Source organism: Alternaria viburni (genome assembly GCF_023758015.1).
Source record: "Alternaria viburni strain BMP 2772 chromosome Unknown scaffold_23, whole genome shotgun sequence".
NCBI classification, from domain to species: domain Eukaryota; kingdom Fungi; phylum Ascomycota; class Dothideomycetes; order Pleosporales; family Pleosporaceae; genus Alternaria; species Alternaria viburni.
Genome location: NW_026055792.1, coordinates 272,782 through 286,315, shown reverse-complemented (window position 1 = coordinate 286,315; position 13,534 = coordinate 272,782). Strand labels below are relative to the sequence as shown.

The following is a 13,534-nucleotide window of genomic DNA, read 5'->3' as shown; positions in this document are numbered from 1 at the left end:
GTGGTATTAAGATGCAAGACTTTTCATCTCCTGAATAATTCACATCCATCGCAGAGTATGGCAAAAACAACCTGCTTGTAGACAACCAGTTCAGACAGTATATGTGATGCGCAACAGCCAACACGGCGTTGCAAGATAAGTTCAATTGATTCAACCCAGATCCCCACCAAATGTTTTGTTGCCTAGTAAAAGACCCTGCCGGACGTCACATCGCCCCGTTGATGAACACCAAGAAAACACCCTCAAGGATGACGACAAATCAGAATCTCTTCAAAGAAACAAGCCCAACAATAAGAAGGCTCTGGCGATTGCAGGCCAAGGAGTAAACGCCAAAACGCACACCCAGATGTTTTGTGACCAGCAGAAAAAAAAAAGGAAATCGACCCGTGCCCGACCAGCGCCATGCTTGCTATGTACATTTGCTGCAAACGAAAATGGAAAACTACAAGATCGCGAACGAGATTAGAAAAGTAGCGATTAAGTGGTATCGTGCTTAGGACATTACAAGGAACTTCGTAGACAGAGGTGTCGCTGGATAGAGATGGCGAATCCAGCGAGAAAGATCAGATGAGAGCGCAGCAACATGATGCATCACTAGCGCTACGCTGCGGGCGAGGTCATGGGCGATATGGCTGGCGATTCATCGGCACGCCGGTTATCGCTCGTTCCCGAGACGATGGTGAATGGCGCCGTGGACCCCGCCGCTGGTGGGGCAGGCTTCACCGCTACACCATTTGGCTTCGGCGTCAAGACCGCAGAACCGGGTGGCGTTGTGTCCGACTCTTCTTCTGGGATAGTAGGACAGTATGTTTTGAGGACGTGTTTGAGGGCGGGGCGGCGGATAGGTTTCGAGAGGAAGAAGTCCATGCCTGAGTCGAGGCATTCCTATGACTTGTTAGAATAACAGTAGCGAGATCAGGACGCTCATTACATACCTTCACGTTACTCTCCTCCGCGTAAGCTGTCAGAGCGACGATGGGGGCCGAGAAACCAGACTGCCGGATTAGTCGCGTTGATTGCAGACCATCCAGGTTGGGCATTTGGACATCCATGAAGATGAGGTTGTATGGAGCTTTGCGTTCCATACTTTCCATGACCAAATCGAGCGCTTCCTGACCGTCTTTTGCGACAGTAACATCGTACACGTCTTCGAGCTTCAACATGCGCAGTACAACCTCTTGATTTGTCTTGTTGTCTTCGGCGACAAGCACCTTGACTTTGTCTCCACGTTTCGTAGCTTCGGCTTCAACACGCTTCATAGCTGCAACCTGCGAGTTTGGTGATTCCAATGGCGCATTCGAAGCGAAGAAAGGCTGACTAAGGCCGACAAGACGAGGCTGGGTGTCGGTGTCGAATGCAACTGGCCCGGACGGAGCAGTAGCAGCGGTGTTCCCAGCGACGATCGGGCCACTTGTAGCGGACTGTATCGAGCGGGCCGAAAGCGCGTCATCATGTGAGCGACCTCGCGGCGGCTCGTCGATCGATAAGCTGCGGCGCGGTGTCCCGGTTTCCAGGTTCACGTTTCTGGAGCTGGCTGTACTGTCGGCCCGACTTGTAAGGTGCTTCAACGGTATTACCATAGTAAAGACGCTTCCGTGTCCGACCTCACTCTTGAGACCGATCGTGCCCTTCATCAAACCAGCCAGCTGCGAGACGATACTCAGGCCAAGACCGGTGCCACCAAACTTCTTGCTTAGACCCAAATCGCCTTGGACGAAAGGCTCGAAAATCTTGGCATGTAGATGGTCGGGAATACCTGGACCAGTGTCCTCGACCTCGAACTCGAAAGATAACCACCGTCCTGGTGGCGGCGTTGCGGCTCGCTCCTGAGCCATGTACCGGGAGAACGCATCTCCCTTGCCCATGACGTTGATGACGTTGGCGGTTCCGTAGTTGTCGCTCGGTGTCGCAATCGAGACAGACCCTACTTCTGACGCGGAGGCTCGTACGCGGGTTTTCGAGTTGCGCGTTGAGCTCTGCCGTGATTGCAGAGACGCCTTGCGACTGTCTGACATGTGTGCCTCGCCGGGACAACGGATGGTGAGCGTGACAGAACCACCCTGTGGCGTAAACTTGAGACTGTTCGATACCAGGTTGATGACCACCTGAAGTATTCGATGTTGATCGCCGTACAGAACCATGTCCTTGAGCCGACCAAGCCCGAAAGGTCCGAGGTCGCGAAGCTCGTTCGGCCGCCCGCTATCGTCCAGGTTGTTTTCGTATGGTCCCTCGAATTCGACTGCGAGCTTGATGCCGCCCTCTCTTGCTTGCTTTTCGAAGATAGCCAAGACTTGTGAGCTGATGTCCCGTAGCCGGAACTCTTTCTCGTCAAGACTGAGCTGTTGACCAACCTGGTTCTTGCTAAACGTCAAGAGATCTGTCAATAGATTGAGTAGCAAGTCTCCACTCTTGTAGATGATGCCTAGCGACCGTCTCAACTTGTTTGGGTCGTCTTCCGACATGCACACGGCGCACATGCCGAGAATGCCGTTGAGCGGTGTCTTCAATTCGTGCGAGATGTTCGCAATGAACAGCGTCTTGCTCTCGTTGGCCGCCTCGGCAGCCTTCTTGCTCTGTTCGAGCTCAGCTGTTCTTTGTGCTACCCGCTCTTCCAGCTTCTCATATTGCATCATCAACTCGTCCGTCATCTCGTTGAAGGTCGTTGTCAGATCCGTGAGTTCATCGTGAATGAAGTGTTTACGGTCCTTGACTTTGCCTGGAATGCGGAACTGTCTCCGCCTCTCGGCTTCCTTCTTCTCTGCTCGGTTCATTTTTGCGTTTCTCCGGTAATGTATGATTTGACCAAAGAAGCCCTCTTTGCGGGCAAGGGCCGCGTCCTCCGAGCTGTCGTTGGCGCCATCGTTTTGCGAGCTGAAGTCGTCGTCCTCAAACATGTGAGGCGCTACCGTCTTTTTGGTAGCGTCGCGTAATCTTCGGATGGGCTGACTGGAGAAGTGTGCCACGGGAAACGCCAAAAGTAGCATTGCACCCATTGTGCCAAAGACACATGCAAGGATGACGTTCCGGAGGTGATAGATGGGTCCCCAGACCTCATCGTGGGTCTGCTCTACGACAATCATCCAGTCGACCATGGGACTGTTAACGACAGCGTACCCAACGGCAACATCGTCGCCATCCTCGTTTCTGGTGGAGATGATGCTACCAGCATTGTTGGTGGCGCCAGTAGGCTTGGTGAAACCCTTGCGAATGGCGGGATATCTTGCCCAGTCGAATGGAGGCGGGTCAAGAGAGGTGTCGTATTGGCCATGCCGTTGCACCTTTGCTCGCTGTGTTGGCGGGGCGAGGTAGCGAACCTGTACATTCTCGGGGGCATTGGGGGTATCGGCGTCGTACAGATATGCCGGAGGAAAGGTATTCGTGGCATTGTCCGGGCCGAACAGCAGGGTAAGACCACTGTTGTCTAGACCTTCCATGGCGTTGACGACATTGGTAATCAGCGACGCGTCCAGGACAGCCGTCAGCCATCCTAGGGTGTCAATGTTGGACGTATTGTTGATGATGGGTATGGTGACCGAGACCAAGCTGAGTGTTTCGTTGACGCGATAGGGCCCGGTGAAGAGGTAGCTCGTGTTGTCAATGGTCCTGCCTTCGTAGTGTGCCTTGTATGTGCTGAAGGTGTCGTTGTAGGGAATCGTCTCGACAGAGAACTTGGGGTAGAGCTCGGGAATGAAGCCGTACTCTTTATCGCCTAGCGTCGCATTCGTGCCGTCGGGTTTAAGTATGGGCAGCACAACGTCCATCATGCTCTGTGCGGTCCGGCTGAAGACGCGGCGCTCGGAGGAATTGAAGGGATATATCTGGGCCTGGACAGCCACACGGGTCCGCATATCACCAGAGAAGATGGCATCGTAGTCCTCCTCGACTCGGGCCCAGTTCGTCTCCGAGGTGTTGCCGTCGTAGTATCGGTTGAGGGCGGCCTGCGGGGAGAGGCGGTTCGCAGCCTGCTGGGACAGGATTTGCATCAAATTCAGATTCGAGGAGAGTTGGGCGGCTTTGAGCGAGGCTGTCAGCGTCAGGCGGGTCGAGCGTATGTTGAGCACGAAGTTGTGGTTGGTGAGCTGGCAAAGTCAGTACCAGCATGGACGAGTATGCAGCGTCGATATGTACCCATGTTGCGACGGCTATGACGGCCAGGCCTATCATGGACGCCAGCAGAACCAGACATCCCAACTGTTCGCGGATGGGAATCCGCATCTTGACCATGGCTCTGCGAAGAGTCGCAGGCTATTCGACCGACGTGCTTTGAGGGGAGCAACGCAGCCCGGGAATAGTGGGAGAATGCGCAGCCGGGGCGGATCTCACTCAGCTGTCCAAGCGGTACCGGCGAGCTGACAGACGCGATGACGGGCGGGTGTTGTGGGTAGACAGAGGGGGATGTGCGAATCCCATTCCTCGCAGCGGGCGGCGGCGGAGTTTTCCAAGCGTATCGTCGACGATCAGTACAGGATCTCGATTAATCTGGGGCGCGGCTCAGAGGGCAGGCACGCAGGCGAGGTGGAGTGAAAGCACGACCAAGGCTGCTAGGCCCGAAGCAGCGCGACAGGTGCGTCGGCCTCTGGTGGTGCAGGGTTTATATTGCTTTTGGCCGCAGGTCCCGGGCGAACGATTGCGAGCAGCGGACTGGCGAAAAGAGAGGACGAGCGGGTGCTCTGGCGGGCGCTGGCGACGAGTGTGAAGCTGGACGAGCAGCTCGGCGGCGGCGGCTCGGTGCAGGTCGCAGTCGCGTCCACGGTGGTGGAAAAGGGCAGAGGGCGGGCCTCCCGGGGCGAGATTAGGCGTTGGTCCCTTTGGGCTAGACGCCTCGAACGTTGAACATGGGCTGATGGCTCCAGACCCAGGCGAAGGCTTGGTTCGCCACAGCTTGCAAGCTGGCCCACGGCAATGCATGGACTGAGCAGATTGCGCTGTGCAGAGGCGTCAAGTCTGAACGCGCACTGCTGTCAGCCACACTTGGTGTCACCACGCTGTCTGCTGTGTGGTGTTTGGGGCGCCCTCGCAGCGTTGCCTCTCCACCAGCAAACACGAGTTCGAGGCACTTGGCAAGCGGGGATGGCCTTGTCGTCTTGGACGGGCCCGTCTCCACCTGCTCTTTTGATCGGCAGATTGGCTCGAGTCGGTGCGATCCAGAACCTTCGCCCGGGTCGGGCGCGCATAGGGGTTAAGCGTCCTGCCTCGCCTCCGAGGCATGACTGGCATGAAGCCACCGGCACAAAGAAATAAAACATCACGTCGAAACATCAACATTACAACGGCTGTTAGGTGGTTGCTAGCAGTCGTTGCCCGGTCCGCGCCGCTGTCTCGAGTAGTGCGCGAGCGCTGTCACGCCGTTTTCTAGCCTCATGACGCCGTCACCCACGTTCTGGTAGGCCATGCCCCAGATCGACACCCATCTCGTCTCTAGGTGCTTTCTCGGCCCTTCCACGCGTGGCATAAGCACAGCAACATGGTACCTTTCGCATGTTTCGGTCAGCCAATATCTGCATTGCACCACCTAATATCCAACCTTCAGCTACATGCATGCTATCCTGCCCAGTTGCCCAAACTCGAGTAGCCTGCTGTCGAGCCCCGATGCAGCGACGGCAGCGGCATCTCTCTGGCCACCGACCCTACTCGCCCCAGTCCATCCGTCTTCGGGTTCGTGTAGTTCCTACCCATTCTTTTGAAGAAGGTAACGACAATCATGACACCACAGACCACCTTGTCGATACCGCCTGGCGCCAGCGTCAGTCCGTCGCGGAAGATGGCCAAGTCGCCAACCTCTGCACCTCTCAGCGCGAGCACGCCCTTGTCTGAGAATGTAAAGCGCGCAATGACTTTGGCAGAGTCCTTGTCGCTCAGCACCAATGCAATTGGTCGCATGTCGAGTGCCCAGACGTACGTCTTGTCGTCGATGGTACAACTCCAGTCCTCAAAGTTCAACGACTCCATCTTGTACCGCGTACACGAACCATCCTCCACGGTGTAATCGAAATGCGCGCGGGGCCGCCAGGGGAAGCCTCCGTCGTTGTCATAGGACAGTGCGGCTATGTTGCGCTGTCGCATGTCCTGCGCAGTATGGAGCACCTCCATCTCCGGCTTCTTGGAGAAGACGCGGAAGCTGTTGGTTGTGATCCGGTACGAGGGAGCGACGGGCGCATCGTAGGCAGCGAGCATTTGTATCTTGCGATCATACTGGCGAAGACAGTAGGTAGCGAGGGGCCCGTCGTGTGCGCCGTAGGCAGGAGCTGGCATAGCCTCGTCATAGCCAGGAAGCTCGTCATCGTGCTCGACGTCTAGGAAGTCCAAGGCGTTTGCACGCAGAGTGGCGGACATGGTGCATTTAGTTGTCTTGTCTGCTGCTAGTCCAAAGTCCGTGGCATATATACCCTCGCCGCACGCATTGCACTCGTAGGGAATGCGACACCCATCGCGCGTGTGAGCAGTCGGCTGGCCTATGACGAGGACAAGAGCTGGTGCCGAGCCAGTCATTCGCTGTGTTAGTCATCGCTACACGCGTGAATCTGCCCGATGCTGCTCACATCGGCCACTACACGCCGAACAAACGAGTATGAGCGCCCCGTCGTAAAATCGACTTCATGAACTGCAGACGCGTCAAAGCTCGTGGAGTAATGTCTGCTCCACAGGAACAAGATCCGTCTTGCTTCTAACAGCTGCTTTTGGGTCCGTGCGCTCTTACCCTGTCCGAGATACCAGCAGGAGCACCAGCTCAGTCGACACCAGCTAACATCGTGAGACGTGGCAAAACCCATCGTAGAATCTTGCAACACGTGCAAACACATGTTGTTGCTATTCTCTAATCCTCGTGTCGCCCCGCAACCCGCCAAGCTCCTTTAGTCTTACGTGCATGGCCTACCTACATCTCTTCCACATGACAGCTCCTTAACTCAACATCTCCACCCTCGCTTGCCCTCAAGACAAGGCATCTGTACTCTTATACCAAAAATTGCTGCCAAGATGACAGACCCCAAACCCCTCGTCTTCTACGACATCTCCTCCCCAATCCAGCCCCGCTCCTACGCACCCAACCCCTCCAAGGCCCGCCTCGCCCTAAGCTTCAAAGGCGTACCCTTCAAAACAACATGGGTCGATCTCCTCGACATCTCCACCGTCCGCAAAGGACTCAACTGTCCCGCCACACGTAAGCTAGACGATGGCTCCGACTTCCACACCCTACCCATGCTACAAGACCCGTCTGCGGACAAGGTCATCGGAGATAGTTTCGACATTGCCAACTACCTCGAAAACACATTTCCCAATTCTGGTGGCTGTCTATTTCCCAAAGAGTCAACTCACACGGGGCTTGACTACGAGAGTCCGAATAAAGACACCATGTTCTATGCACCCCTCACGTTGAACGAAGGGGCCAAACATGAAGCGTACGCAAAGTTCAACACACACGTTGACGCCACGTTCTCTGCTCACGTGGTTCTTGTTGCTCAGTATATGCCTTTCAACCCTGAGACGGCAGATGCCGCGAAAGCACAGATGAGCAAACGTGCGCACTTGGATTCCTGGGACAGTATCTGCATCCAAGGAGAGGCTAGGGAGCAGCTCAAGGTAGGGTTCAAGGCGGCGCTGAAGTCACTGGCAGATCTTTTCATGGTTCATGAAGAGGGGCCGTTCTTGGAGGGTGAGGCGGCGAACTATGCGGATCTTATCGTGGGTGGATGGGTGAACATGATGGCTTCTTGTATGCCCACTGAAGAATGGGACGATTTTAGGACGTGGCATGGAGGTGTGTTTGGGAGGTTGCATGAGGCGTTGCAGGAAAAGTACTTTGTGTGCGTATAGTGAACCATCCCTGAGGAGCGATGATCGTGGCAACATTCAATGGGATATATGACGCGAAGTAAAGGGGTAATAGAATGAAAGAAGCGCTGTTGTCATGGCGGCGAATAGCACGTGAACATGTTGAGTACTTGAACGTTTTGGTCCACACTGTGACAGACTTAAGCTTTCTACTCAAGAACGATATTCTGTCGCCGAAGATCCATCATTAGAGCTTCCCCATGCATCACCCCGTACACAAATGACTCTCCGACAAGACGATAACGGCCATTAGGCAAAGGCCGCAGCACAAAGGGAAGACCGCCGCGATACAGCACCCAGACCTCGTCGCCTACACGCAGTGACCTCGCCCCAGTGCCCATGAACCCTCCGCGTGTCTTGAACAGTCTTCGCTGTCGGCCCGCGCTTTGATCGAGCTCGTGCTGTAGCTGCGCAAGCCCGATTGGCGAGTATGTACCATTGAACATACTCTCCACCACGGCAACTAAGCGCTTAGAATATGAGTCGAAGCTGTATGGCGAGTCCGGTGGTTCGAGCTCAAGGAGTTTGCGCCAATCTGGATATACAGACTCTGTTAATGGCGAATGGTGGGGTTGGAAATCGTCAGCGCTGGACCATGGAGTCAAGCGATGCCGGATCTGGAGGTTGAGGATGTAATTAATGAAGAGCTCGCCTGTTTTTACAGGAGCAGGGTATGTATGGTTGTAGATGTCGGTAGTTAGGGTTCGCCAGAGTACTTCGACACGCGATGGCGCCTTGCCAGTGCCGCCTGGGTCGGGGTAGGATAAGTCAAGCGCGAGAGCTAGATTCACGATGCTTGCCCATACCGCTGGAGGGTCTTCCGATTCGTCAGTAAGCAGAGAGGTCTGGTCAATCTGATCTAATCGATGTCCTTGGACCGGGAGAAGTCCTTTTTTCATGCTTTCTACATCCGGACGCCAGGCGCGGTTTCCAGCAGCATGCCAGTATGCGGGGCCACGATAGCGAAGCGGGTAAGGTTGAAGCGGCACGCTCAAGTCAGGTACCCAGGATGGCAACCCCGATATCCGTCTTTGCGAAGAGTCCTCCACGTGTGACAACCACGACAGGTTCTTGTAAGACGACATGAGTACCGCTGTGGTCTGGGTGAAGACCTCCTGTACACTGAGTTTGTAATCCGGCGTGAGCGCGTTGGGCTGCGTGCGAAATGGAGACATACCCCGGTTGGCCAGGCCGAGAAAGGCGTATACCTTGTCCCTGGGATCTGAAGACTCTGAAAAGCGGTGCTTGTCGAGCAGGTTCCTGAAAGACGGTTGTTTGGTCGCTTGACCGGCGTCTCTAATTAGTGATGATGCGAATAGACGGGTATCATTGAGATATAGAGGGCTGATGCCGACAGCTAGCTTCGACTTGAGGACCTGCTTGTAGATTCCAGGATGTTTCCGCAGCTCTTTTACATGCTTTAGTTTGTCTGCATGGAGATGATGATACCACCGCGTGAGTTTGACAAAAGACAGCGTTTTGGATAGAATTTCCCAAGGAAAGACCTTGTTGCCACAGACTACCAGAGCCGATTTGCCAAGTGCGATCTCTTGAACGACCTGATGGAATCAGTCGTCGGTTGTGCATGTAGCTATTCGTTACACACTCACCCAAGCCCTCTTGAACCATGGGCGGTTGATGAGGACTATGAAGCCTAGCCAGTTGTAGAAGGTGAGACCAGTAGAGGATACTAGCTGACTCTCTTCGGGATTGTAGAAAGATGTATAAGGTACTAGCGGCCAGTGTTTCTCGGGAATAGCCGCTATCTTCCGCATGGTAGTGACAGCATCCAGCGTGTACTGATCTTCTTTGCCTAGCCAGACAACAACTCCATCAGCCTTCTTGAAAACATCACCCATACGGGCAACCTGAGCATTCCTCTCCTCAATGTCTGTTTGATTCATGCACAAAAGGTCTATCCAGTAGTAGGTCGGGGTTTTGGGCATGTGTGGCATGTTGATAGCGTTGCTGAGCATTTGCAGTGCATCTCGAAGGTTACTGGTGACCTTGAGAAGACAGCCATCGCATATGATAGTGTGGTGGCGGGTCGAGTCTACTTCGTCGTTCGATGCAGGTTTCAGTCCTACTTCATACTGTCTCGATCTTCCTGATATGGGACTGGCTTGTGGACTACCCCATGTGTATGACAGAGCTTTGAAGGATGGCGCATCTGCAAGCTCAGTGACCTTCAACGAGCAGCGAATGATACCGTTGCTTGTCACTGGTAGGAGCTCTAATAGGCGTATACAGGTAGGCGATGGCAGACGCTCATACTGGTAGGGTTTGCTGTTGCTGAACACAGACAGCCGCGCATTTCGAGTGACGCGGGCGTGGCGCACGAAGTTTCGCAGCCTCATGAGTGGATCGAGTAGCGTCAGGGCGCACAGGCGCGTCCTGCGTCATTTTTGGATCATGACGCGCGGGGTCGCGATGTGGGGAATGGTGTGCGTCATTGGCCCATTCGCACTCAGTCAGCCAGCCTCGCTTGAACGCGGCCTTATCGGCAAGCCTAACCAGCAGGCACGGTGCATGCACATCATCCAAGTTTCAAAATGTCTGGAGGCCTGATCGGATGTCAACCAGATTAGTGATGGCAACTATAGTTAGCTTGCGACAATTTCATACAGTAGTAACGAATACGCCAGGCTGTAGACCGATCAGCAATGGTGTGGTATCGGTACAGATTGACCTCTATGCCGTCCTCCAAAAGGAATGGATGTGCCAAGCCTGGGAAATGTGAACTCTCGGGGCACCAAAGACCATTGAGGAATGCATAGACGTGGACATATAAGTGGTTTTTATTATTGCATGAGCATCCCGCTTCGGGATGTTCTTGTACGACCTCTGTAGTCTTACCGTCGCAGTCCAGCCATATTCGAGCAATCATCGTCAGATTAAACCATTCAAATTTACCGGAACGTGCTGCTGCTTGCTTGGCTGAAGCAGTTGTAGACGGACGTCACGACTTCCGCCATGCAAGACACGCCATAGCGCCGCAATCCTTGCCGGTACTATGACCCCAAGAGCCTATATGTGACAATAACGGCACAAGGTACGGTAATATTGCGCAAAGCATGCGACATGGTTGTCATCCATTCCAAGGGTTATCGAAACTCTATCTTAGGATTGTCCAAGAATAGGTCGCATGTGATTGAGAACATTAGAAGGCACTCGTGTTTGATGTTGAGAGGCATGAATTTCATCTCAGTTTACGTGGTGAGATTGCGCTACCGGATTGCGAATTGTTGGCATACTGGGATTGGCCATTGCAGTACTCTAGCAGTAAGGTGTTGCGTCAATGTGATCGTCTGGGGGAATTGCAGACTCAGTATGGAATCTGTTGGGTCTGATCTGTCGTGCCTCTATATCACTGGTCAGTCGGTACAAAGGCGGTTCAACGACCGGTGAGGTTGAATGCACAACATCGTATGTGGGTATCATTGGCGAAATGCATACCTGTATGCTAGCAAAGGGCGCATGCAGCCAGGGTGATTACAATGAAGGCGGGAATGGCGGGAAACGAGGGACAGGATGCGGCATCGATGATCAACACACATGATAACAAGGTTGATGGGCAATGCGCTAGTTGACGGGACACAACCGCGGTGCGAGGCTTGTCTGTATGGGCCCGATGCCGACGCCGACGGGTAGTGATCTTGACAGGCAGGTTACACTCGCACTAACGGCTCAAAAGAGTGCTTCATTTGTCCTTGTCCCTGTTCTGAAGGTACCAACGTGGCCTAATTCCGTCACACCCGCTGTCAGTAACATAGCTGTCAAAATGCCGTCCCTCATCGCTTCTGCGGGTGCCCATGGTGACTGCAAGTAACCCACGTTCTCGGAGCGTCTGCCGTATGACCCTTGTAGTGAACACAAAGGAAGGGCTTGCTACAAGGCTCTTTGCTGCCGTGAGACACTAGTTTTGTCACTCGGGTGGGGAAAAGCGCTGTTGTGTGACCCCGAAATTGTATGCATGCATGCCGTGTGTTAAGGTCCATAATGGACAGATGAAATGCTGTGCTCGAATGAATCCCATCCACCGTTGGCGGTGAACAATGCCGATGCGGAATGTCACATCGCCATTTCGTTGCTGAGGCTGGCTGGCTGTACATGTAATGTATGTAGCGCATGCAATTATACATACAATCGCTCTTTATGCGGAGCGACTTCCAGAGCTCTAAACGAGGAACGTCCAGAAACTTGGATAGACAAACTCATCTTCGAAGATGCGTCTGACCTGCTCCAGCACGAAAGACTCCACCTTCCCGACATTCTTGAGGACCTGCTTTCCACTGCCCTGACCACCTATCTCGCTTTCGACTTTGATATTTTCCAGCAGACCTCCGATCTTGGGTCGCTGCACAGGCCGCGGGTTTTGGCCTTGTGCGTCTGTTTGAAGACCGTTGAAGCCGGTCTCGCCGCCGACTAGAGCATCTGCGTCATCTGGTGACAAGAAACAGAAATGGGCCCGCTTTTTGATGTATGCCAATATCGCAACACCGTCAAAGGTGAGTCCGGTGATGTTTAGCTTAAGAGGAATGCCGACAAAGCTTGGCATCGGGTAATCCAACAGGATTTCCGCTGTCAGTGACATTTTGATGTCGCCGGAGTATTGCACATGTGTCACAACCTGTATGTCATCAGGGCTCTTCTCACGCATGCGGTGAGGAGACGCAGACGGTGTCCGCGCATAGCTATGCTGAGAAGTACCGTCGTCTGATCCGGCAAAGGACGGCCTCTTTCCCTCGTCCTGTTGGTGCCTTGACGAAGGCCTTGAACTTGGATCTGGGTGAGATTGCGGTGTGAGGGTTAGCGAGTTCATGGACGCTGCGTTCCGCAGACGCATATTTGTTGGCGTAGTTGGCCGACCGTGAGGGTTCTCAAGCCAATTATGCAATTGCGCACCAGCTACAGCAGCAAGAGGCGTGGTAGCGCCGGAGAGACCTGCACTCAAAGGTAGATGGAAGTAGTTCATATTGGAGGTGCCACCAGGGATGCCTGGCGTGAGTGCTCCATGAAAGAATGGGCTGCCTAGTTCGTTGGGAGCCAATGACGCGCGTTTCGTGGATGGCCGAGGAAGAGGTTGAAAAGGGCGTAACCTGGTCTGAATGGGAGTGTGTTCCTCCAAGTCTACCTCTCGGCCTCGTTCCCTAGAATGGCTATCCCTTCGTGAACGACTGGGTGGGTTGCTGGAGTCGCGTGACTTGGCGTCATGCTGCGTGTCGCCTTCCTCTGGCCCGTCCCCTTGTTCGTCTGGGTAGTCCTCATCATCCTCGTAAAAGTCAGGTAGTGGGTCGCATATGTCTTTAATCTCAATCTCCGGGGGTACGCTGCCGAAGTCGAATGAGTGCACGTGAACTGAGCGGATGAAGCGTGGCAGCGTCACCTGCTGAAAGCGGTCGTGGATGAAGGCGCGTATTGTCTCAGCACGCGCGGAGCCCTCTGCACCGCCTGTGATGGTGTCCCAGTTGATATCAATCGACATGGCTGCGGAGTGGAGGTTGGGGTTGTCGACAGAACATTGAAACTCGCGGCTGCCGAGGCCGAATGAGGAAGCGACTACCGGGCCGAGCGCACAAACGACGCCGAGCCGTCGAACCACTCATCATCCTGACAACGAAGTCATCGCTTGCGCATCTCATTTCTTCACGAAACGTGCGGGTGTGATGAGCTATTCGCGTCTGCATCAACACCCTGTCACTCC

The 13,534-nt window shown here is 54.2% G+C and overlaps 4 protein-coding genes across 4 annotated transcripts; 1 reads left to right on the top strand and 3 right to left on the bottom strand.

Annotated features, from left to right (window-relative positions):
* Positions 1–600: 600 nt before the first annotated feature.
* On the bottom strand, positions 601–4,224 carry J4E79_009093 (uncharacterized protein; the record flags this gene model as incomplete). Its single annotated transcript, XM_049357945.1, has 3 exons — positions 601–885; positions 936–4,079; positions 4,129–4,224. 3 exons carry the CDS (start codon positions 4,222–4,224, stop codon positions 601–603), a joined length of 3,525 nt encoding a protein of 1,174 aa, XP_049207544.1.
* A 1,317-nt stretch (positions 4,225–5,541) lies between these two features.
* J4E79_009092 (uncharacterized protein) lies at positions 5,542–6,489 on the bottom strand (the record flags this gene model as incomplete). The annotated part of the gene is made up of 1 exon (XM_049357944.1): positions 5,542–6,489. One exon carries the CDS (start codon positions 6,487–6,489, stop codon positions 5,542–5,544), a length of 948 nt encoding a protein of 315 aa, XP_049207543.1.
* A 486-nt stretch (positions 6,490–6,975) lies between these two features.
* Positions 6,976–7,812, top strand: J4E79_009091 (uncharacterized protein; the record flags this gene model as incomplete). Its single annotated transcript, XM_049357943.1, has 1 exon — positions 6,976–7,812. The coding sequence occupies one exon, from the start codon at positions 6,976–6,978 to the stop codon at positions 7,810–7,812; it is 837 nt and encodes a 278-aa protein (XP_049207542.1).
* Positions 7,813–12,007: 4,195 nt separating this feature from the next.
* MDM12 (Mitochondrial distribution and morphology protein 12) lies at positions 12,008–13,315 on the bottom strand (the record flags this gene model as incomplete). Its single annotated transcript, XM_049357942.1, has 1 exon — positions 12,008–13,315. The coding sequence occupies one exon, from the start codon at positions 13,313–13,315 to the stop codon at positions 12,008–12,010; it is 1,308 nt and encodes a 435-aa protein (XP_049207541.1).
* Positions 13,316–13,534: the final 219 nt, after the last annotated feature.